General features: G+C 44.4%; 1 protein-coding gene across 14 annotated transcripts in view; it reads left to right on the plus strand.

The window, feature by feature from the left end:
- The window catches only part of fbrsl1 (fibrosin-like 1), a 1,210,587-nt gene that overhangs the window by 1,160,621 nt on the left and 25,873 nt on the right, over nt 1-24,093 (plus strand). For 13 of the 14 annotated variants that reach the window (XM_072468681.1, XM_072468689.1, XM_072468742.1 and 10 more), the window contains 5 exons: nt 5,542-5,813; nt 6,842-7,002; nt 8,865-8,915; nt 10,576-10,671; nt 22,513-22,584. In XM_072468681.1, coding sequence (XP_072324782.1) covers nt 5,542-5,813; nt 6,842-7,002; nt 8,865-8,915; nt 10,576-10,671; nt 22,513-22,584 — 652 coding nt within the window. The remainder of the gene's footprint in view (nt 1-5,541; nt 5,814-6,841; nt 7,003-8,864; nt 8,916-10,575; nt 10,672-22,512; nt 22,585-24,093) is intronic. The other variant, XM_072468583.1, reaches the window with a different exon arrangement.

The raw sequence follows: 24,093 nt of genomic DNA on the forward strand, positions 1-24,093 counted from the left end.
CGGCGCCTGTTCGGGTACACCGAGGGCGAATTCAGAATGTCCAATTCACCTAACAAGCACATCTTTCAGGACTTGTGGGAGGAAACCAGAGAACCCGGAGGAAACCCATGCCGACACGGGGAGAACGTGCAGGCTCCCCACAGACAATGACCTAAGTGGGAATCGAACCCAGGCCCTGTGTGGTGAAGCAACAGTGCTAACCACTGTGCTACCATGCTACTGGGGTTGTTTTCCTTAGATCAGGAAAGGCTGAGGGGGTGACCTAATTGAGATGTACTAATTATGAGGCGTCTAAATAGGGTAGACAGGAAATGCCTGTTTCCTCTAGCTGAGGGATCAGTTACCTAAAGGCATCTTGCAGGGGCCTAGGCTCTAGGATTTTATCATATTAAATTTGTTTCACCAAATGAAGCACATTCTCGAAGAACACCGACTTGCTCCAACCCTGCCCCAGGAGTATTCAGCCTAAGAGGCTGAGTTAGCCTGAGCTTTGACAAAGAATCATCCAGACTCTAAATGTTAGCTCCCTTTTTAAAGGCGGCACAGTAGCACAGTGGTTAGCACTGTTGCTTCACGGCTCCAAGGATAATTTGGATAAATGTGAGATTATTCACTTTGGAAGCAAAAACAAGATGGCAGATTACTGCCTGAATGGTTGTAAATTGGGAGAGGGGAGTGTGCAGCGGGACCTGGGTGTCCTTGTGCACCAGTCACTGAAGGTAAGCATGCAGGTGCAGCAGGCGGTAAAGAAGGCTAATGGTATGTTGGCTTTCATTGCGAGAGGTTTCGAGTACAGGAGCAGGGATGTGTTGCAGTTATGCAGGGCCTTGGTGAGGCCACACCGAGAATATTGTGTGCAGTTTGGTCTCCTTTTCTGAGGAAGGATGTTCTTGCTCTCAAGGGAGTGCAGCGAACCAAACTGATTCCAGTATGGCAGGACTGACATATGAGGAGAGATTGACTAGGTTGGGATTGTTCTCGCTGGAGTCCAGACGAATGAGAGGTGATCTCATAGAGACTTACAAAATTCTAACAGGGCTAGACCGGGTAGATGCAGGGTAGATGTTCCCAATGGTGGGTGTGTCCAGAACCAGGGGTCACTTGTCTGAGGTTTCGGGGTAAACCATTTCGGACAGAGATGAGGAGACATTTCTTCACCCAAAGAGTGGTGAACCTTGGAATTCATTACCACAGTAAGTAGTTGTGGCTAAGACATTGAATATATTCAAAAGGCGGCTAGATATGGCACTTGGGGCGAATGGGATCAAGGGCTATGGGGAGAAAGCAGGATTAGAGATGGACGATCGGCCATGATCGTGATACATGGTGGAGCAGGCTTGAAGGGCCGAATGGCCTCCTCCTGCTCCTATCTCCTATGTATCTATGTAAGGTACCTGGATCTGCACCTGAAGTGCTGGAACCCACAAGTGCTGGAAAGTGGGATTAAAATGAATGGCGAGTTTATTTTTTTATCATTTGAGGCTGCCACAGGCACAATGGGCAATGTGGCTTCTTCCTGTGCTGTAACGTTTCTATGGCTCTGTGGACTTGATTGCTGGATCAGCGAGGCAGCAGAAAGACTTTTCATTTTGTTCCCTTATGTCTATAGCTCTTGCCAGCCTTTTCTTCAAGTTGTCAGTTGTCATTTACTCCTATGTAAACCAAAAGGACAGAAGTTCATATTAGCCTGAATATTTCACCTTTTGATATGACCAATGCTACATTAAATATAAACACACGCAATTGTTTCATTAACATGCCCAAATCTCCAAAGAAACTATCTATGCTCCAAGTTTAGATTTGATTCTTCAGGGTGAGAAGATGCTCGCTTTACTAACAGATGTCATCCAAGGTAGTGGGAAACCATAAAGCTAAGTTTGTCAGCAAATAAATTACTGCAGCCCAGTTAACTAAAGAAAAACAGATATCCATGTAAAAGAATTGCAGAACTTTGTACAGTGGAGCAGCACTACTTTTATTACTAACAAATTAATTGGAAACTAATTTTAAGTTTTCATTACGATGGCGGCATTAAAGTAATGGTAGAAAGTAACCGTCATCTGAGGAAATGCCCTCTTACATTTCCTCGAGCATGTCTAGAAGTTGGAAGAATATTCATGATGTAACATTCTTGACTATATTTGTTTTAAGTGGCGACATTTGCAACTTATTAATGCATACTTCAGTTGAATGTTGCGTTTTTTGTACAGCGCAGTTAACTGCCATATTGTTTTTAATAGTTGCCTTGTGTTTCATACCACATAACTGTGGAGATGAGTCATCCTGATTTTGATGTCAGTTTCCAGATTTTCAGTTTAGAGTAGCCAAGTGTGCCAAATAATACAAAAGTTTCAGACGAGATCTTCAAGGAGATGACTGATGTTTATGTAATTGTCGGCAAGCTATCTGAATCCTTCAAAACATCCAAATGCTGCAGTGAAGAGAAGGCACTTGAAAATGTACTGAATCCTGTGGGAATAATCACAGGGAATTTCCATATTAACTTGTCCTAACTTGTTATTACAATACTTAGCCAGTACTAAAGATTACAAGATCACGAAAGAGAGTTCTGTAAGTTTAGAGGTCAGTATGGAACGGGATAAGGATGGTCCAGAAATCAAGTGCCTGAATTGGGGGCAGGCCGATTTCAATGTCATTTAACAGGATCTGGCGAACGTAGACTGGGAGCAGCTACCTGCCGGTAAATCTACAATTTGGAAAGCAGGAGTCTTTTAACAGTGAAATAGTGAGAGTTCAGGTTCAACGTGTTCCTCTAAGTAAAGGGCAAGGGTGGCAAGTCCAAGGAAGCCTGGATGTCAAGGGATACTGAGGGTTTGATTTAAAAATAAAAGGAAGCATATGCTAGGTATAGAGCACTAAAAACTGGGGAGGCCCTTCAGGAGTGTAGAGAGTGGAGGGGGGTGCTTAAAAATACATTAGGAGCACAAAGAGGGGCCAGGAAACCTCATTTGCAGATAGGATTAAGGAAAACCCCAAGGCATTTTTTAAAGTATATTAAGAGCAAGAGGATGACCGACCAGGGAAAGAGTGGGGCCCGTTAGAGACTGAAGGGGCAATCATGGAGCCAGAGGACATGGGTGAGGTCTTAAAATAATATTTTTCACCTGTATTCACTAAGGGGAAAGGCATGTTGGCTGTAGATTTCAGTTGGGGTGGTGAAGTTCTAGAGCATGTTAGGGTTAATAAGGATGAGGTAGTAGATCTTTTAGCGGGCATAAAGTTGTATTAATCCCCAGGGCCTGATGAAATGTTTCCCAGGCTGCTATGGGAGGCAAGGGAGGAAATTGCTGTGGCCCTGACGGAGATATTTCAATCTCCGCTGACCACAGGTGAAGTGCCAGGTGGCTGGAGGGATAGCTACTGTGGTACCTTTATTCAAGAAGTGCAGCGGGGATAAGCCAGGTAATTGCAGGCCAGTTAGTAACATCATTGGAGTGTTATTGCAAGCCTACTTGTGACACTAATGAAGATTATTATTAGATTATTATTAGTTTTAATGTCAGGAGTAGGGAAATTATTGGAAACAATTCTGAGGAACAGGATTAAGGAACACTTGGAAAGACAGAGATTGTTCAGGGATTTGTTGGTGGGACATCCTGTGTAACTAATTTAATTGAGTTTTTTGAAAAGGTAACTAAATATATTGATGAGGGTAGTGCAGTTGATGTGGTTTACATGGACTTCAGTAAGGCCTTTGACAAAGTCCCACATGGAAGGCTGTTCCAAAGGTTTGGAGCCTAGGGGATCCAAGACAAGTTGACAAATTGGATCCAAAACTGGCTTGTTTATAGGAGGCAAAGGGTGATGGTGGGGGGTTGCTTTTGTGATTGGAAGCCTGTGACCAGCGGTGAACCACATGGATCGGTGCTGGGACCCTTGCTGTTTGTTACATACATTAACGACTTGGATTTGAATGTAGGAGGCATAATTAATAAGTTTGCAGATGACACGAAAATTGGTGTTGTTGTTGATAGTGAGGAGAATAGTCTTAAGCTACAGACTGATATTGATCAGCTATGAAGTTGAGCAGAGCAATGGCAGATGAAATTTAATCCTGATAAGTGTGAGATGGTGCATTTTGGGAGGTCTGGTGTAGGATATACACAATGGACGGTCGGTCCTTAGGGAGTACTGAGGAACAAAGAGACCTTGGTGTACAAGTCCATAGATCCCTGAAGGTGGCAGCACCGGTAGACAGGGTCTGAAGAAGGCATACGGAATGATTGCCTTCACTAGCCGGGGCATAGAATACAGGAGCAGAGAGAAGTCTTGGTACAACTTCATAAAACATTGGTTCGGCCACAGATGGAATACTGTGTGCAGTTCTAGTCATCACACCATCGGAAGGACGTGATTGTACTGGAGGGGGTGCAGAGGAGTTTCACCAGTCTGTTGCCTGGGATGGAAAGTTTCAGCTATGAGGAAAGGCTGGGTTTATTTTCCCTGGAGCAGAGGAGGCTAGGCGGGGGGGATCTAATAGAGGTATACAAAATGATGAGAGGCATGGATAGGGTAGATAGTAAGAATTTCCTCCCTGGCAGAGGAGTCCAAGACCAGAGGGCATAGGTTTAAAGTGAGGAGTAAGTGGTTTAGAGAGGACCCGAGGAAATATATTTTTACTCGGACGGTGGTGGAAATATGGACTGTGCTGCTTGAGAGGGTGGTGGAGGCAGGTACTCTCTCAACATTTAAAAAGCCTCTGGATGAGCACTTAAATCTGGGGCAGCATGGTAGTATAGTGGTTAACACAGTTGTTTCACAGCGCCAGGATCCCAGGTTCGATTCCCAGCTTGGGTCACTGTCTGTGCGGAGTCTGCACGTTCTCCCCGTGTCTGCGTGGGTTTCCTCCGGGTGCTCCGGTTTCCTCCCACAGTCCAAAGATGTGCAGGTTAGGTGGATTGGCCATGATAAATTGCCCTTAGTATCCAAAAAGGATAAGTGGGGGTTAGGGGGATAGGGTAGATACAGGGCTTCAGTAGGGTGATCTTTGTAAGGGCTGGTGCAGACTCGCTGGGCCAAATGGCCTCCTTCTGCACTGTAAATTCTATGATAAATTGCCATGGCTGAGTAGACTATGGACCAAGTGCTGGTAAATGGAATAAGTATAGATTGGGATTGGACAGCATAGACATAGTGGGCCGAAGGGCCTGTTTCTGTGCTGTATGACTCTGACTAATTACCAATGAAATGTTAAACTCCATTTCCTACCATAATTCTTAAACTGAAAATTGCTCAATTTTTATCAAAAATAACACCAAGGTAAATATTATTGTTTTTTGTAATGAGGAAAAGCAGAGATCAATGAGACCGAACTCTCTCTCATATATGTACCAGTTTCGGTCAGAATGAAAAACTGATTGATGTGAAATTAATTGGCTCAGGATTATTGCAACACATTTGCAGTGAGATTGCACAGGAAACTCCACTGCTTTGTTTCAGTCCCAGCGCATGAATATATTTGTATTTTTATTGTTATGCCTTGTGTCGTATGATAACTAATGATCACGTTTGCTTCCCCAGCAGCAGGAGTAGCAGTGCCAGCAGTGCTGCAAGCGTCAGCCTACCCAAACACTTGTCTTCATCCCCCCAAATCCACCCCCATCATTCACCCACTCCAGTCTTGCCCTTGTCTATTCCAAACCTTGCTACCTCACATAATTTCTCCCTGAGGCCTCAGACTCACCCCCATCACCACGCCATGTTTGCAACACCAGCTACCTTACCACCACCACCTCCTTTAACGTCAAACAGCCTTGTTGTCCCGGGTCACCCTGCAGGACCTGGCTATTCAGGTAGGTGCAGATTCTTATTCACCCCAGTATTTAAGATGTCATTCTGCTACATTTGCCATTCAGGATTTTGATTGTTAATATTTTTAAATTCCTTTTGCATTCTCCAAATGCCAGTTTAGTTTTGTTTACTTATAAGGGTTCTGGTGTTTCACTTACAATACACTTGAACAAAATACTCTTTTTTTTTTTTTTAAAGAAACAAAAGTGAACATTGCATTTTCCCAACTTGAGAGACGAGGGAAGGTTATTGCATGAAAAAAGTTCAGAACTGTCACTTAATTCATAAGATTCCTTGATATTCAGAAGGCAACCTAATCTTTTAACATTTATAACTGAAGCATGTGTGGTGATATGCATCACTGTATCCCAAAATGTTAGAAAAGTATTTGACCAAGTGGATTGTATTGCTAATTAACAAGAATATTGTTTCATCCCTTGAATTACACTTGTCTTTAATCATTCCATTCATTTTAACTCAGGGTAATGATATTTCAATAAGTCATTTTCCAAATGTGTCCTTACAAGGTAACATAATTCAAACTGATTTTTCTTTCTTGAAGCTGTATTGAACACCAGTCTGATGTGATGTCAAGAAACATGTCCTCATAAGTGCCTGATAATGATTTTGATTTATTGAGAATTTATGTTTTCAGCATGCAGCGAATGTTGCCGTGCTAATGGCGGTAAAGGTGATTCAGAGTATTTGTACGTTTTGGCTGCTTAAAGCTGCACAAACGAGCTCTAAACTGCCAGTATAAAGTAATCAAACAGTTATTACTGCAGATCTTCCCATTTAAAGCTCATAATACATTTTTACCAATTTGGATGAATAGAAAATGGTAGCTTGCAAAGGTACCAACTTCATCAATGTCCAGAGGACACATTTCAAAAAGTGGTATTGCTGCCTGCTCTTATGGAGACAAGTACAGTGTCTTAGCTATCTCCTTTAGAGGTGGACTGTGTGTGTGTTACATTTCCCCAGTTTGTTTTCTGCTGGGATGACTCATGTGGTTCTCTTCTGTCTTTAGATACCAGCCTGTTGATATCATTCAACCAACCAATCATGTATTGTCAGCCTCAGTCGGGAATTCTGATTGGTGCTTTGTCACAGGCATCTCTGTTACCTCCACCAATGAGTCCTCACGTAGAAAACCACCACAGCATGACCTGCAGAAACAGGGAATGCCAGGTGAATATTTGGCTTTTTTTTTTCCAACTGACTGGCCCATGGCCCTTGTGTTTCTTTTTTCTCTTCCAGAGCATGAACTGCTGAGGCAGGAGTTGACCAACCGGTTTTTGGTTCAGAGTTCCGACGGGGCAGGGTCGCTAGCCCCGTCACCATTCTTGAGGGCAGAGTTTCATCAGCATCAGCACACGCATCAACACACACACATCAGCACACGTTTGCTCCTTTCCCTGCGAGTCTACCATTGACTCCACTCATGCCACCCACTGTACCACCTATGGTGCATACCCCAGGCAGAAAAGTGAGGATAAGTAGAGCATCTCTTGACTCCCCCCTCTCCCTTTACAAAAAAGAAATACCTTCCACCTCTTTTGCCATAGTGACCACAGGTTGGCTAATGTGGTTCTTAAAAATAAAACACCAGGGGCATTTATATTTCTATTCTGAACCTCCTGTGATATCTTTTGACCATACAATCAATGGACACCGAATTAAGGGTGGAAGGTCATGTGTTTTTTTGAGATTCTTTGTGCACATTGCAATACATTTGGCGTCAAACATTTGGCAGTCACCATCAAGTAATATTTAAAGAGAATAGCATCCTGAAACTCGTTTAATATTTGATAACTGTTAAGTTAATATGGCCCTGCTATTTTAAAATACCACACTGATTGCAGTCGCAAGAAAAGTTGTTTCAGAACGTGATAAGCAAAAACAACTTGCATCCAAGTCGTGCCTTTAACGCAGTGAAACATCCCAAGGCGCTTGATTGTGCTTCAAGGTGTTGTGTGGTCAAAAGACGAAGACATTATAAATCCTTTCTGGGCCTTGGAACAGATATTTATTCTGTGCTGATATCAGGGTTGTGGGTTTAAATTTTAATGCACTGAACCTTTTTTATTCACCAGTATAAAATAATTGAAACAACCTTAAATATATGCGATATGAGCATTACGTACTAGCAAAAAGTGAAATACCACAGTAGCCCAGTGTGAAAGAATGAAGTATTAATATATCCGCAGTGCTGTTTTTATACATATTCTTCCTGTGAACTGAAAACAGGAGCAGTTCTATAACTTCTAACACACAAACGCTATTTTTGGATCTTAGTTAGAGTTAACAATGTATGATTAAAATCACTAAGACCATATACCCATAGAATCGGGTTCTTTAATGCGCAGTTAGCTATTGTTTCTTTACCTCAACTAGTGTTTACAAACAGTTAACTTAATTTCAGCTGATCATGGCCCTTGTGCAAGCTGCATGCATGTCTGCTCCTTTCAAATGCCATTTACAAATTTTCCCCAAAAAAGATTATGAAGAAAAGCAGTTTAACTGCTTGCTGCAGAATGTGTTTTCAATTTTTAAATGCAAAAAATGTACCATGTGGTCTAATTATGGTCATAAAGAATTGTGTGTATAATCTACCGAGTGTATGTTTTTGTGATTAATGTTGTTTATGCTGACTAAGTGGCAGACATCTGGTAATGGCTATAATTAATGAAATTATGCATGTGTTCTGTATACAGTTATTATATTCAGCAGCAGCTGCCATGCCAAATGGCTGTGTGTGAAGACTTTCCATTTCTTAATGTCCCTTAATTGTTTAAAGATGAAATATGTAGGAGTAATTATTAAAAGCTGTTTATCGATTTTTCCCATAAAAATTGTGAGTAGTTCATGCCAAGTTGAAAATGATTAGCAGCTAATAATATTGATCAATCATTAGCCTATTTTGATTATACATGGTGATCAGAGGATGTGTTTAATTCATTTTGACAGCCTCAAAGCTTCATAGTGGCAGAGTGATTTAGATGTTAGGCAAAATAAAATCTATTATAACTTGTTTTTCCTCTTCCTTTCAGTTTGAAAAGTATGCACCAAAAATAGAAAATCCTTTCTATCGACATTCGAGTGTGAGTGTCCTTTCTTTTCCCCGAGAGCTCCTTGTGCGTGTGCTTCAGCTCGCACCCATGTTTTTTGAAATGTTATTTTGATCGAGTGTCATTTCATGTGTTAAATTTGGTGTTTCTACTCTTGTGGTTTCCACTGCATCTGCAGTTCATCAAATTAGCCTCAATTTGCATTTATAACAGAGACCAACCAAATATAGGTTAGGTGATTTTGAACTGCAAATTGAAGGCAAAATGTGCTTTACACCGTCTCGTTCTTTGGATTGCTAAAGCCAAAGTTTTATGTCATTGTGCATCCAGAGTATGCTTGTTTAATGGCAGAGGCATTATCTCACACATGCAAATCAAGCATCTCCGTGTTCGTGCTAGCAGCTCTGGTATAGATTGAAAAATGTTACCTGTTTAAGTCGCTTTCCCTTTGAATGCAGAAATAGATAGCTGTTTCCTTGTTTTAGATTACAGGTACAAAAATCAATAAGACTGAAGCTGCCTAGAACCACATTATTGAATTGCACTTCTGTTTGAAGATATTTCATTTTATTTGGCTTCACTAAAGATGAACCAATATTGTTGGGTGTTTCGTAGATTATCATAGAATTTACAGTGCAGAAGGAGGCAATTCGGCCCATCAAGTCTGCACCGGCTCTTGGAAAGAGCACCCTACCCAAGGTCAACACCTCCACCCTATCCCCGTAACCCCACCCAACACCAAGGGCAATTTTGGACACTAAGGGCAATTTATCATGGCCAATCCACCTAACCTGCACATCTTTGGACTGTGGGAGGAAACCGGAGAACCCGGAGGAAACCCACGCACACACGGGGAGGATGTGCAGACTCCGCACAGACAGTGACCCAAGCTGGAATCGAACCTGGAACCCTGGAGCTGTGAAGCAATTGTGCTATCCACAATGCTACCGTGCTGCCCCAATTTAGGGGGCAGTTGCCTCATGCAGACATAATGCAAGATCATAGCAGTAATTTAATTTGCTCATGCAGAAATTGATGGGTCATGGGATAGAAAAAAAACAGGCTTTATACCAGGCCTTTTTCCAGCCTTTAGTGAAGTTGAGATTAAATACTATATGCTTCAGGAAGAAGACTTTGTTCTGAGACTTCCATACTGTAAAATTATTTATTTATTTATTCTTTTTTTTTAATCAATTCAGAGTACCCAAAATATTTTTTTTTCCAATTTAAGGGGCAATTTAGCGTGGCCAGTCCACCTAACCTGCACAAATTTGGGTTGTGGGGGTGAAACCCACGCAGACATGGGGAGAATGTGCAAACTCCACACGTACAGTGACCCAGGGCCGGGATTCGAACCTGGGTCCTCAGCGCTGTAGGCTGCAATGCTAACCACTATGGCACATGCCACCCCTGTAAAATTATTTTAATGTTGCATCCTTTAGATATGCATTGCACACAGACACTCACCATATCCTGTATCTGGTGAAGTGCCTGTTGTAAACGTATCTTGATATAGTACTATGTTTAGATGGTGGCAAAGATACATCAATCAGGTGTAGACGATTAACGTACATTTGTTCTCGAGTAGCTGAATTGCATCATTGCATATCTGGTCCTTGGTTTGTATGTGAGATGTGGACTATGTGACTAATTCTCATTCGGAATTTAACTCTTCATATCTTGTTGATTTTAGTTCTTCCCACCATACGCTCCAGCAATGCCAGGCATGCCATCCATGATTCCACATTCAGGTCCCTTTGGGTCCCTTCAGGGAGCATTTCAGCCTAAGGTATGTAAGCCAGTTTAAAGATGCTGAAAAAGACTTCAGGTGGCAGAAAGGGTGACGTGCTAAGCCAGTTTACCTTACTCACCCCCTTCCTCATTTTTTGTCTTGGTAAATTAAAATTATCATTGAGCGTGCATGATTTGTCAGTTGACTAAGGCAACTGTGCCCTATATCATAGAATTCCTAAAGTGCAGAAGGGGGCCATTTGGCCCATCAAGTCTGCACTGACCCTCCGAAGGTGCACCCCACCCAGGCCTATGCCCTCGCCCTATCCCCTTAACCCCACATAACCTTTTTGAACACTAAGGGGCAATTTAGCACAGCCAATCCACCTAACCTGCATGTCTTTGGACTGTGGGAGGAAACCAAAGCACCCAGAGGAAGCCCACGCAGACACTGGGAGAACGTGCAGACTCCGCAGTCACCCAAGGTCGGAATTGAACCCGGGTCCCTGGCGCTGTGAGGCTGCAGTGCTAACCACCCATATTGGGCCCAATATGCCCAATAGTATGAAAAGAAAGTGACAATGAATTGTAAATTTGTAATTATAAAACAGTTTATCTGAAGCTAGATTTGCTATATGCTTTCTGCATAACCTTTGTTAATAAACAGTTACTGTAAATGCACTGTGATTGATGTGGTTACCCTATGATTATCCCAAGGATCAGTAAGTACAGCATTTTCTAGGCATAAAACTCAAGGAAAGAATGTCTGTCAAACAGACTGATTTGATCTGCAAATTTCCACATAATTTACATGCCAACTTCAGTAGAAGAGAAGGCCCTGAGGGTAAACTGTAAAAGGTTAATAATACTTGACCCATCTTTGGAGTCAAAAATCCTGTGGCTGATGCATTGTAGCGGTAGGAACCATTTCAAACGAGCAAATTACCCTGTTCTGTAGAGCAGATGATTTTTTTGCCCTAAAGGCCTGACTTGCATGTGCTTGTGCTGACTGAGCACAGTGCCTTTCACTGGGCTGCCATGATCTGTCAGGGTTATTAAGTTTTCCTGGGTCGGTGCTGCTGAATGCTCCTCCATTTTTCAGACTGAAGCATCTGTCACTGAGGTAGGGAGAGACAGATTACCTCAGTCAATTTCACTGTCTTCGCACTCCACTTTGCTGAGCTGGGAGCCAGTCAGAGGCATAACAGGTTATTCATTATCTGACTGTCGTACTGTAGGGTGTAGGCAAATGGCAATTTCATGGACAGGCATGTAGTATCCTTAACTCAAGGTCACAGGAAAGAGAACATAATGAAATTTTAACATTTGCAGCAACATATAATCAATTATGAAGCTGTTTTAAAATGTTTTCTCTCAATTTTATGCCTGTACAATTTTAGATAACAGTACATTTAAACCTTCAAGTGCAGTAAACACATGGCTGTCTGCAGCATGTGCTCGCTTATCCCTTAATGTATGTATTTAAAAAATAGTAAATACTTCAATGTGGAAATCCATAGAATCCCTACAGTGCAGAAGGAGGCCATTCAGCCAATTGAGTTGGCACTGACCCTCTGAAAGAGCACCCTATCTAGGCCCACTCCCCCGCCCTATCCCCATAGCCCCACCTAACTTGCACATCTTTGGACTGTGGGTGGAAACCAGAGCACCCGGGTGAAACCCACGCAGACATGGGGAAAACGTGCAGACTCCGCACAGTCACCCAAGGCCGGAATTGACCCTGGTGCCGTGAGGCAGCAGTGCTAACTGCTGTGCCACAGCAAAGCAGTAACTCAATCAAGCACTTAAATGGCATCAGGGCCTACAGTGTCCTTCTCCAGCTTATCAATGCTTTTTGGATAGATTCTAAAATAAACTGCTCTCGATTTTTATAAATATTTTTATTGGGTGTTGTTTTAGTTTTTGTGAAAGTTCCTGATTTCTTGGCTTCCAAGTCTCAGTGCAAAGGCAAATGATGTTCAAGGAAAGTAGCTCTGGAGGTTTATCAAGATGTAACTTGCAGGGAAATTCTCAACTTAGAACACAACTTGTGATTCCGTATGGAGAATTTGTAAAGAATTCTGACTCACTAAAACTTTTCATTGTTATCTTATGCCTGGAGCTACACAAACAGCTGATTGAATGTTGAACGTAGGAATTCTGAGCAGAAGTCGGCATTTCAGCCCTTCGAGCCTGCTTCACCATTCAGTCAGGTCATGGCTGATCTCTTCCTGGTCTCAAATCCACCTCCCTACATGTTCCCCATATCTCTTTAACCTGTTTTTATCAGAAATATATCTATCTCCTCCTTGAAACCATTTAATGGCACAGATTCCACCGCACTATGAGGCAGGAGTTCCACAAATTTACCACCCCCTGCGAGAAGTAGTCCCTCCTCATCTCAGTTCTAAATCTACCACCATTCGTCATATATCTGTGACCTCTCGTTCTAGATTACCCTACAAGGGGGAACATTTGGTCTACATTTACTTTATCGATCCCTTTTAGGATTTTATACACCTCGATCAGATCCCCTCTCATCCTTCTAAACTCCAGTGAGTTTAAACCCAAATGGTTTAATCTCTCCTCATACGTCAAACCTTTCATCCCTGGAATCAATCTGGTGAATCTGCTCAACTGCCTCCAATGTCACCACATCCTTCCTCAAATAAGGAGACCAAAACTGGACACAATACTCCAGATGTGGTCTCACCAACACCCGATACAATTGCAACAACACTTCTCTACTTTTATACCCCAGTCCATTTGCAATAAACGCTAACATTCCATCTGCTTTTTCTTTTCTTAAATATATTTATTTGATTTTTAAAATTTTAAGCACATAACCCAAAAAAAAAAAAAAAAATTCCCAATAAGAGAACGCCTCAAAACCACGCATGAGGTTGAGGGGTTCACCCTCCGCAGACCTCACACCACAACTCCATTACCAGTGCTGTTCCCAGCTCCTCCTCCCACTTGGCCTTGACCCCCTCCAACATCCATAAATCACCGAGAGGATTCTCTCTCTCTCTCTCTCTTTCCCCCCCCCCCCCACACACACACACCAGCCCTGACAACACCCCCCTCCAACAATGAGACAGGCAGTCCCACTGGAAAAATCGGAAAAACCTTCTTTGCAAAGTCCCGCACCTGCATATACCTAAAGGCCTCCCCCAGCAGAATCCCAAATTTCTCTCAACTCCTCCTCACTTACGAACCACCCTTCTAGAAGTAAGTCCTTCATCTCCAAAGCCCTCCTCCCACCCCGAAAACTAACATCCAATCTCGCCAATTCAAACCCATGATTCTGTCAGATCGGCATCAACGTCGAACCCGCTCAGAAGAACAAAGAACAAAGAAAAGTCGAGCTCAGGAGCAGGCCCTTCGGCCCTTCAAGCCTGCGCCGACCATGCTGCCCGTCTAAACTAAAATCTTCTACACTTCCGGGGTCCGTATCCCTCTATTCCCATCCTATTCATATATTTGTCAAGATGCCCCTTAAACGTCACTATCGTCCCTGCTTCCACCACCTCCTCCGGCAGCGAGTTCCAGGCACCCACTACCCTCTGTGAAAAATACTTGCCTCGTACATCTCCTCTAGACCTTGCCCCTCGCATCTTAAACCTATGCCCCCTAGTAATTGACCCCTCTAATATGGGAAAAGGTCTCTGACAATCCAACCCTGTCTATGCCCCTCATAATTTTGTAGACCTCTATCAGGTCGCCCCTCAACCTCCGTCATTCCAGTGAGAACAAACCGAGTTTATTCAACCTCTCCTCATAGCTAATGCCCTCCATACCAGGCAACATCCTGGTAAATCTCTTCCGAACCCCCTCTAAAGCCTCCATGTCCTTCTGGTAGGGTTGCGTTGCGCTGGTTAAGAGACACAGCCTGAGTGAGTGAGACACAGACAGAGTGAGAATTTGAAACTTTGTGATTTGGTGCAGTGAGGTAACCAGGAAAGGTAAGTGGTTAATCTAATAGTGCTGTTTTTCAGTTAAAAGTGCAGTGTAGATTAGTGTCGGATTGGCTGAAGCTGCCCCCACCCTAATTGCTGAGAGGCAGTTATCTGGCAGTCACCTGAGGCCTGTTTAGGGGCACAAAGGTACACATTGTATTCTTCTCTTTGAAGTTTTAGTGTGAGTCATCCTAAAGTCTGTATAAAAGACAGACAGAAAGCACACTCAGTAAGCGTTGCGCTGGTCAAAGAGACACAGCCTGAGTGAGTGAGACAGAGTGAGAATTTGAATGCAGTGAGGTAATTCGGTGCAGAGTGGGAGAAGGTGCTTTTTCCCTGCAGTTTTGTTCTGTCTCTTTCTTCGGGCCTAATTTCGGGAGCCGTTCGGAGTAGGAGGAGCAGTCTCTAAGTATAAAAACCTAACAGTAACTTCCTGTTTTCCAGGTTTTTTTCCAAAAGTGATGTCAGAGGGAAGCTGTGATCTGATTGGTTGACAGCAAATCTGCCCCAAATTTTAAAAAAACACAGCTAAACCCGTAAACTTAAATTAAACGAATTAATTATTTAGAGATGGCTGGTCAGGTGATGTGCTTGAGCTGCTTGATGTGGGAGCTGGCAGATCCCATTGCGAGCTGCAGCGACCACATCTGCACTAAGTGTTGGTTGCTCGAAGAGCTCCGGCTCAGAGTTGATGAGCTGGAGTCTGAGCTTCAAACACTGAGGCACATCCGGGAGGGGGAGACTTACCTGGACACTGTGTTTCAGGAGGCAGTCACACCTGTCAGAGTAAGTAGTTTAAATCCTGCCAGTGGCCAGGGACAGCAGGGTGTGACTGCAAGTCAGGCAGGTAAAGGGAACCAGCACTCAGGAGCCTCAGCCCTTGACCCTGTCCAACAGGTATGAGGCACTTGCTCCCTGTGTGCATGGCGAACAGGGCTGCAGGAAGGATGAGTCAGCTGACCAAGGCACCATGGTTCAGCAGGCCATTCAAGGGGTGGGAGTAAATAGGCAAGTTGTAGGGGATTCTATTATCAGGGGGATAGATGGTATCCTTTGTGAGCAGGATAAAGAGTCCCGCATGGTATGTTGCCTGCTAGGGTGCGGGACATCTCTGACTGGCTTGAAAGGATACTGGAGAGGGAGGGGGAGGATCCAGTTGTTGTGGTCCATGTTGGTACCAACAACATAGGCAAGTCTAGGAAAGAGGACCTGTTTAGAGATTATAAAGAGCTAGGATTCAAATTTTAAAAAACAGGTCCTCAAGGGTCATTATCTCCGGATTACTGCCCAAGCCACGTGCAAATTGGCATAGGGAGGTAAGAATAAGGGAAATTAACACGGGGCTGAAAGAGTGGTGTGGGAAAGAGGGGTTCCTTTTCATGGGACACTGGCATCAGTTTTGGGACAGGGGGACCTATACCGTTGGGATGGTCTCCATCTGAACCGAGCTGGGACCAGTGTTCTGGCGAAAAGAGTAAATAGGGTGGCCAATAGGACTTTAAACTAGAGATTGGGGGGGAAGGGAAAGTCAGGGAACCAAGAGGTGAAGTAATCAGTGGGAAGCGTAGCTGCTTAGGAATACAAAAAAGCACAAAAAGACAGAACTCAGAAGAGGTTACGATAGTCCCCATCCCACAAAATATGACAGTGTATGGAAAGGCTCAGTAAACCAAGGTCCACCACACTAAGAAAACAAAAAGGGACGGTCAATAGAGAATTAAAGGTGCTATATTTAAATGCATGCAGTGTACGGAACAAGGTAGATGAGCTTGTGGCCCAGATTGTGACTGGCAGGTATGATGTGGTAGGCATCACAGAGACGTGGTTGCAGGGGGTTCAGGACTGGCATTTAAACATCCAGGGATTCACAACCTATCGAAAGACAGCGAGGTAGGCAGAGGGCGGGGTTGCTTTGTTAATTTGGAATGAAATTAAATCAATAGCACTAAACGACATAGGGTCAGATGATGTGGAGTCTGTGTGGGTAGAGTTGAGGAACCACAAAGGCAAAAAAACCTTAATGGGAGTTATGTACAGGCCTCCTAACAGTGGTCAGGACATGGGGCACAAAATGCACCACAAAATAGAAAGTGCATGTCAGAAAGACAAGGTCACAGTGATCATGGGGGACTTCAATATGCAGGTGGACTGGGTAAATAATGCTGCCAGGGGACCCAAGGAAAGGGAATTCATTGAATGTTTACAGGAGGGCTTTTTGGAACAGCTTGAGATGGAGCCCATGAGGGAACAGGCCATTCTGCACTTAGTGTTATGTAATGAGCCAGACTTGATTAAAGATCTTAAAGTAAGGGAACACTTAGGAGGCAGTGATCATAATATGGTAGAATTCAATCTGCAATTTGAAAGAAAGAAGGTAGAATCAGATGTAAAGGTGTTACAGTTTAATAAAGGTAACTACAGGGGCATGAGGGAGGAACTGACGAAAATCGACTGGGAGCAGAGCCTAGTGGGAAAGACAGTAGAACAGCAATGGCAGGAGTTTCTGGGAGTAATTGAGGACACAGTACAGAGGTTCAGCCCAAAGAAAAGAAAGGTTATCAGAGGGGGGATTAGGCAGCCATGGCTGACAAAGGAAGTTATGGAATGCATCAAAGCAAAAGAGAAAGCCTATGATGTGGCAAAGAGTAGTGGGAAGTCAGAAGATGGGAAGGCTACAAAAACAAACAGAGGATAACAAAGAGAGAAATAAGGAAAGAGAGGATCAAATATGAAGGTAGGCTAGCCAGTAACATTAGGAATGATAGTAGAAGTTCTTTAAATACATTAAAATCAAACGGGAGGCAAAAGTAGACATTGGGCCGCTCCAAAATGACGCTGGTAATCTAGTGATGGGAGACAAGGAAATAGCTGAGGAACTAAATAAGTACTTTGCGTCAGTCTTCACAGTAGAAGACTTGAGTAATATCCCAACAATTCAGGAGAGTCAGGGGGCATAGTTGAATATGGTAGCCATCACAAAGGAGAAAGTGCCAGAGAAACTAAGAGGTCTAAAGGAGATAGCTGAAGAAATAGTGGAGGCGTTAGTTATGATCTTTCAAAAGTCACTGGAGTCAGGGAAAATCCCAGAGGATTGGAAAATCGCTGTTGTAACCCCCCCTGTTCAAGAAGGGAACAAGGAAAAAGATGGAAAATTATAGGCCAATTAACCTAACCTCGGTTGTTGGCAAGATTCTAGAATCCATTGTTAAGGATGAGATTTCTAAGTTCTTGGAAGTGCAGGGTCGGGTTAGGACAAGTCAGCATGGATTTGGTAAGAGGAGGTCGTGCCTGACAAACCTGTTAGAGTTCTTTGAAGAGGTAACAAATAGGTTAGACCAAGGAGAGCCAATGGATGTTATCTATCTTGACTTCCAAAAGGGCTTTGATAAGGTGCCTCACGGGAGACTGCTGAGTAAAATAAGGGCCCATGGATTGACGATTGGCTGTCAGGCAGAAGGCAGAGAGTTGGGATAAAAGGTTCTTTTTCGAAATGGCAACCGATAACGAGTGGTGTCCCGCAGGGTTCAGTGTTGGGCCCACAACTGTTCTCTTTTATATATTAAGATGACGGGACTGGGGGCATTCTGGCTAAGTTTGCCGATGATACAAAGATAGGTGGAGGGGCAGGTAGTATTGAGGAGGTGGAGAGGCTGCAGAAAGATTCAGACAGTTTGGGAGAGTGGTCCAAGAAATGGCTGATGAAATTCAACGTGGGCAAGTGCAAGGTCTTGCACTTTGGAAAAAAGAATAGAGGCATGGACTATTTTCTAAACGGTGACAAAATTCATAATGCTGAAGTGCAAAGGGACTTGGGAGTCCTAGTCCAGGATTCTCTAAAGGTAAACTTGCAGGTTGAGTCCGTAATTAAGAAAGCAAATGCAATGTTGTCATTTATCTCAAGAGGCTTGGAATATAAAAGCAGGGATGTACTTCTGAAGCTTTATAAAGCATTAGTTAGGCCCCATTTAGAATACTGTGAGCAATTTTGGGCCCCACACCTCAGGAAGGACATACTGGCACTGGAGCGGGTCCAGCGGAGATTCACACGGATGATCCCAGGAATGGTAGGCCTAACATACGATGAACGTCTGAGGATCCTGGGATTATATTCATTGGAGTTTAGGAGGTTGAGGGGCGATCTAATAGAAACTTACAAGATAATCAATGGCTTAGATAGGGTGGACGTAGGGAAGTTGTTTCCATTAGCAGGGGAGACTAGGACCCGGGGGCACAGCCTTAGAATAAAAGGGAGTCACTTTAGAACAGAGATGAGGAGAAATTTCTTCAGCCAGAGAGTGGTGGGTCTGTGGAATTCATTGCCACAGAGGGCGGTGGAGGCTGGGACGTTGAGTGTCTTTAAGACAGAAGTTGATAAATTCTTGATTTCTCGAGGAATTAAGGGCTATGGAGAGAGAGCGGGTAAATGGAGTTGAAATCAGCCATGATTGAATGGTGGAGTGGACTCGATGGGCCGAATGGCCTTCCGCTCCTATGTCTTTTGGTAATGTGGCGACCAGAATTGAACACTATACTCCAAGTGTGGTCTATACAGCTGCAACATGTTGTATGCCTTCTTGACTACTTTCTCCACCTGTGTTGCCCCTTTCAGTGACCAGTGGACCTGTACACCTAGATCTCTGACTGTCAATACTCTTGAGGATTCTACAATTCACTGTCTTGTTCCCTACCTGCATTAGACCAAAAATGCATTACCTCACATTTGTCCGGATTAAACTCCATCTGCCATCTCTCTGCCGAAGTCTCCAAACGATCTAAATCCTGCTGTATCCTCATCGCTATCCACAATTCCACCACCTTTGTGTCGTCCGCAAACCTACTAATCAGATCTAAAGTGCTGCCGAAATTGCGCGGTCACCCCCCCCCCCCCCCCCCGAATATCTCCCTGGGGCAAATGAGAGCAGCGCCGTTGCCAGCGACCACAAACCTGACCCCTTACAAGAAAGAGCCTGCCTCCATCTTCACCCACAAAGCCTCCGGTTCCTTACCCCAACCCCGCACCTGTTTGGTATTCGCCGTCCAATAATAATACAACAGGTTTAGAAGGGCCAGACCCCATGACTACCTCCCTCTCTGAAGCACTGTCCTCCTAATCTTTGCTTGCTACCATATCTGCCCAAACAAACGGCGAAATCAACCGTTCCAGCCCCATAAAAAACATTTTTGGCAAAAAGACCGGTAGGCACTGAAATAAGAATAAAAACCGTGGCAAAATATTCATCTTTACTGCCTGCACCCGGCCTGTCAACGACAGGGGAAAGTTGCCCCACCTCAGTAAACCGTGGAACCTGGGTTGTAGATGTACAACAACAAATCACTGGCATACAAAGACGCCCTATGCTCCAGCCCACCCCTCACTATCCCCTTCCACTTATTAGAGAACCCCAGTGTATTGGCGAAAGGCTCTATCACCAACGCAAACAGTAGGGGGATATGGGCACCCCCAGCGCATTCCCCTATGTAACTGAAGATACCTCAAATTCACCTCGTTCGTGCGCAAAGTCGCTCGGTTCCCTATATAACATATTGACCCACGCCACAGACTTAGGCCCAACCCCAAACCTCTCCAACACCTCAACAAATAGCTGCAGTCTACACGGTCCAAAGCCTTCTCCGGGTGCACCGCCACCACCTCTGGCTCCCTCCCCTCTGATTAATTTTAATTACAGATTTTTATTGAATTCAAATTTCACCATCTGCTCTGGTGGGATTTGAACCCGGGCCCCAGAGCATTACTCTGGGTCTCTGGATTATTAGTCCAGTGACAATACCACTACGCCACTGCCTCCCCGCAGAGATATTGGCCGATACGACCCACACTCTTATCCTTTTTTAACAACAACGAGACGGATACCTGTCCCATCGTCTCTGGGAGTACCCCCTTAGCCACAGAATTTTTGAACATTTACACCAAGAGTGGCGCCATGAGCAGCCTATCCAAAAACTTTTTATAAACCTTCACCGGGAACCCATCCAGCCCTGGTGCCTTGCCCGTTTGCATCTTCCCTATCACTGCCTGGACCTTCTCCGTCCCCAACGGTTCTTCCAGCCCTGCTCTCTCTTCCTCTCCTACCCTAGGACGCTCCAACCCCCCCCCCCCCTCCAAAAAAAAAAAAAGAAATTGCACATATCCGAATCGTCTCCGGGGCTCCGACCTATACAACTTTTTATAAAACTCAAATGCCTTGTTCAGCTGCTCCAGCACCATCACCGACTCCCCCATCCTGGACCAGAACAATCTCTGCAGCCGCCTGCCAGTGGAGCTGGTCTCCCAACAAACAACTGGCCTTCTCCCCATATTCATACTCTATCCCCTTTGCCCACCTTGACTGCCAAACCGCCTTCCCTGTGGACCTAAGGTCAAACCATGCCTGCAATTCCTTCCTCCTCACCAGGAGTTCTGGCGTGGGACCCTCTGCACACATCCCATCCACTTCCAGAATTTCCTCCACCAGCCGTTGCCACTCCTTTCTTGCCTTCCTGTCCACCTGGCCTCGCAGGAGATGGTCTCGCCCCTTACAACCGACTTCAGCACCTCCCATTCCTATTGATCCCCATGTAGTCACCAATCATCTTTCCAATCTTTACAAACAAATTCAGATCTAGCCGCATCCAACCTCCACGCTGGCCGACCCCTTCTCCAGGGCCACATCCACCAAATGCAGAGTAGGTCTGAGATAACAATTGCCGAGTATTCCGATTTTCTCACCCCTACCAACTATGCCTTTCCCATAATGAAGTTGATTCTTGAATACACATTATGCACCTACAAAAAGAAAGAATACCCTACCCATGGATGCAAAAATCGCCACGGATTCCCCCCCATCTCCTGCAAAAACGCAGCCAACACCTTTGCCCCCCCCAAGTCCCCTCCCACAATGGACTGATGTGTATCCAAATTTGGTATGGCAGCCACCATCCTCTTCATGACCCCAAATTATCCCAATTCGGGCCATACACGCTAAGCTGCGCCACCAACCTCCCCTCCAAAGCACCCATTACCATAACGTACCTACCCCCCTGGTCTGCCACCAACTTCTCCATCTGAGATCTCACTCTCTGACCCGCCAGTATCACTATCCCCTGTGCACTCTGTCAAAGCCCGAGTGGAACATCTGACTCACTTAGCCCTTCTAAACCCTCACCTGGCCATTTACCCTCGGGTGGGTCTCCTGCAGCAGCACCATGTCACCTCTCAAGCTCTTCAAATGCTAGAAGACTCTCGCTCGCTTCACCGGCAAGCCCAATCTCTGCATGTTCCGCGCTAACATATGGACCGAAGGGCTCTCTTTCCCCCCAGCCCCCACTTCCTGCATAGTCCCCATCCCCAGGGAATGGTACAAGGAGGGTTGCACTCATTTTTAAGGAAATCCCCTTCCACCTGAGCCATTCTGTGACCAGGTGGCAGAAGGTTGCTAACTCCCTTCCATACACCATCAATACCGCCCATGGTAAAGAAGTGGCTCATCAGCATGCAGCCAAAATTAAGAACTTTCTTTAAGGGATCGCGGATCCAGATGCACAGATATCTTCTGGTATATATTTTCACAGTTTACAGAAATCAACTCAGAATCTAATTTCTTTGAATTTGAGTTACAAATATGGCTACAGAAAGCATTCTTTATAAAAATGTAAATGTTACAGTGGCACAGTCGTTAGCACAGCTGCCTCACGGCACCGAGGTCCCAGGCTCTGGGTCACTGTCCGTGTGGCGTTTGCACATTCTCCCCGCGTTTGTGTGGGTTTCGCCCCCACAACCCAAAGATGTGCAGGGTAGGTGGTTTGGCCATGCTAAATTGCCCCTTAATTGGAAAAAATTGAGAACTTTTTAAGTCTGGTAGTTTTTCTGTGAGTTTGTGACCTTTTCATTGGAGCGGAGCAGTTGTTATTAATGATATAAATGTGGTGTTGTCTTTCCCCAGACTTCCAATCCAATTGATGTAGCAAGCAGACAAGGAGCAGTTCCTCACACTCTACTCCAGAAGGATCCCAGGGTAAGTGAACTAATCACTTTCGACCCTAAAATCTTCAGCCAGCATTGCATTACATACATGTTGAATTTTCACCATGATGCAATTGAACTGCACAGGATCCAACTTCCTTCTACCACAAAGTACATTTCTGACTTCTCCTACAACTTTGTTCTTGACTGCTTATCAAGTGCCTATTAGGAGAATCTTTGAGCATTTCACTGTTAATACTAGTCCAAGTTTTGATATGTGCTCCCTGAGCTTGTTCAATCTATTATCATCTTTCCTATTCTAAACAAGCTGCTTCAGAACACCTTGATGTGCATTTTTCATCAAAAATCTGTTGCTTGACAGATAGCATCTTGGCAACGGTGTTTGAAAAGACCATGCAGCCAGAAGCAGCCACGAGTTGAAATCCAGAAACATGACCAGGCTTAATCATCAAATCTAATAAGCTTTTGTTAACCAGCCCTTTATCTAACTTTGATCCTTTAAATTCCTGATTCTGCCCTACGCATAGCAATAACGACATTATGTTTATATCCATATTACTAATTAATAAGAAGTGTTAGCAGATAGGTTTCAAACTTGGTTTTCATGGCTATTTACTGCCCCAATTTTAATTACAGGACTAGGTTCTATTAGGCTATAACCCAGGTTGGATTGGATTTTGTTTATTGTCACGTGTACCGAGGTACAGTGAAAAGTATTTTTCTGCGAGCAGCTCAACAGATCATTAAGTACATGAAAAGAAATGAAAATACATAATAGGGCAACACAAGGTACACAATGTAACTACATAACACCGGCATCAGGTGAAGCATACAGGGGTGTAGTGTTAATGAGGTCAGTCCATAAGAGGGTCGTTTAGGAGTCTGGTAACAGTGGGGAAGAAGCTGTTTTTGAGTCTGTTCATGTGTGTTCTCAGACTTTTTTATCTCCTGCCCGATGGAAGAAGTTGGAAGAGTGAGTAAGCCGGGTGGGAGGGGTCTTTGATTATACTGCCCTCTTTCCCCAGGCAACGGGAGGTGTAGATGGATTCAATGGATGGGAGGCAGGTTCGTATGATGGACTGGGCAGTATTCACGACTCCCTGAAGTTTCTTGTGGTCTTGGGCCGAGCAGTTGCCATACCAGGCTGTGATGCAACCAGATAGGATGCTTTCTATGGTGCATCTGTAAAAGTTGGTAAGAGTTAATGTGGACATGCCGAATTTCCTTAGTTTCCTGAGGAAGTACAGGCGCTGTTGTGCTTTCTTGGTGGTAGCGTCGACGTGAATGGACCAGACAGACTTTTGGAGATGTGTCCTCCTAGGAATTTGAAACTGCTAACCATCTCCACCTCAGCCCCGTTGTTGCTGACAGGGGTGTGTACAGTACTTTGCTTCCTAAAATCAATGACCAGGTTCCTGAATTTGTCCAATTTATGCTGTGCCATTAATTCAGAAACAGCCGATAACTACACGGATGTAAGATTCAGACATGTGCAGGTAGTGCTGGGAAGCTGACTGCCAGTTTGGCCAGAGTTTGTCCA

The sequence above is a fragment of the Scyliorhinus torazame genome, chromosome 1 (assembly GCF_047496885.1).
Source record: "Scyliorhinus torazame isolate Kashiwa2021f chromosome 1, sScyTor2.1, whole genome shotgun sequence".
NCBI lineage: Eukaryota > Metazoa > Chordata > Chondrichthyes > Carcharhiniformes > Scyliorhinidae > Scyliorhinus > Scyliorhinus torazame.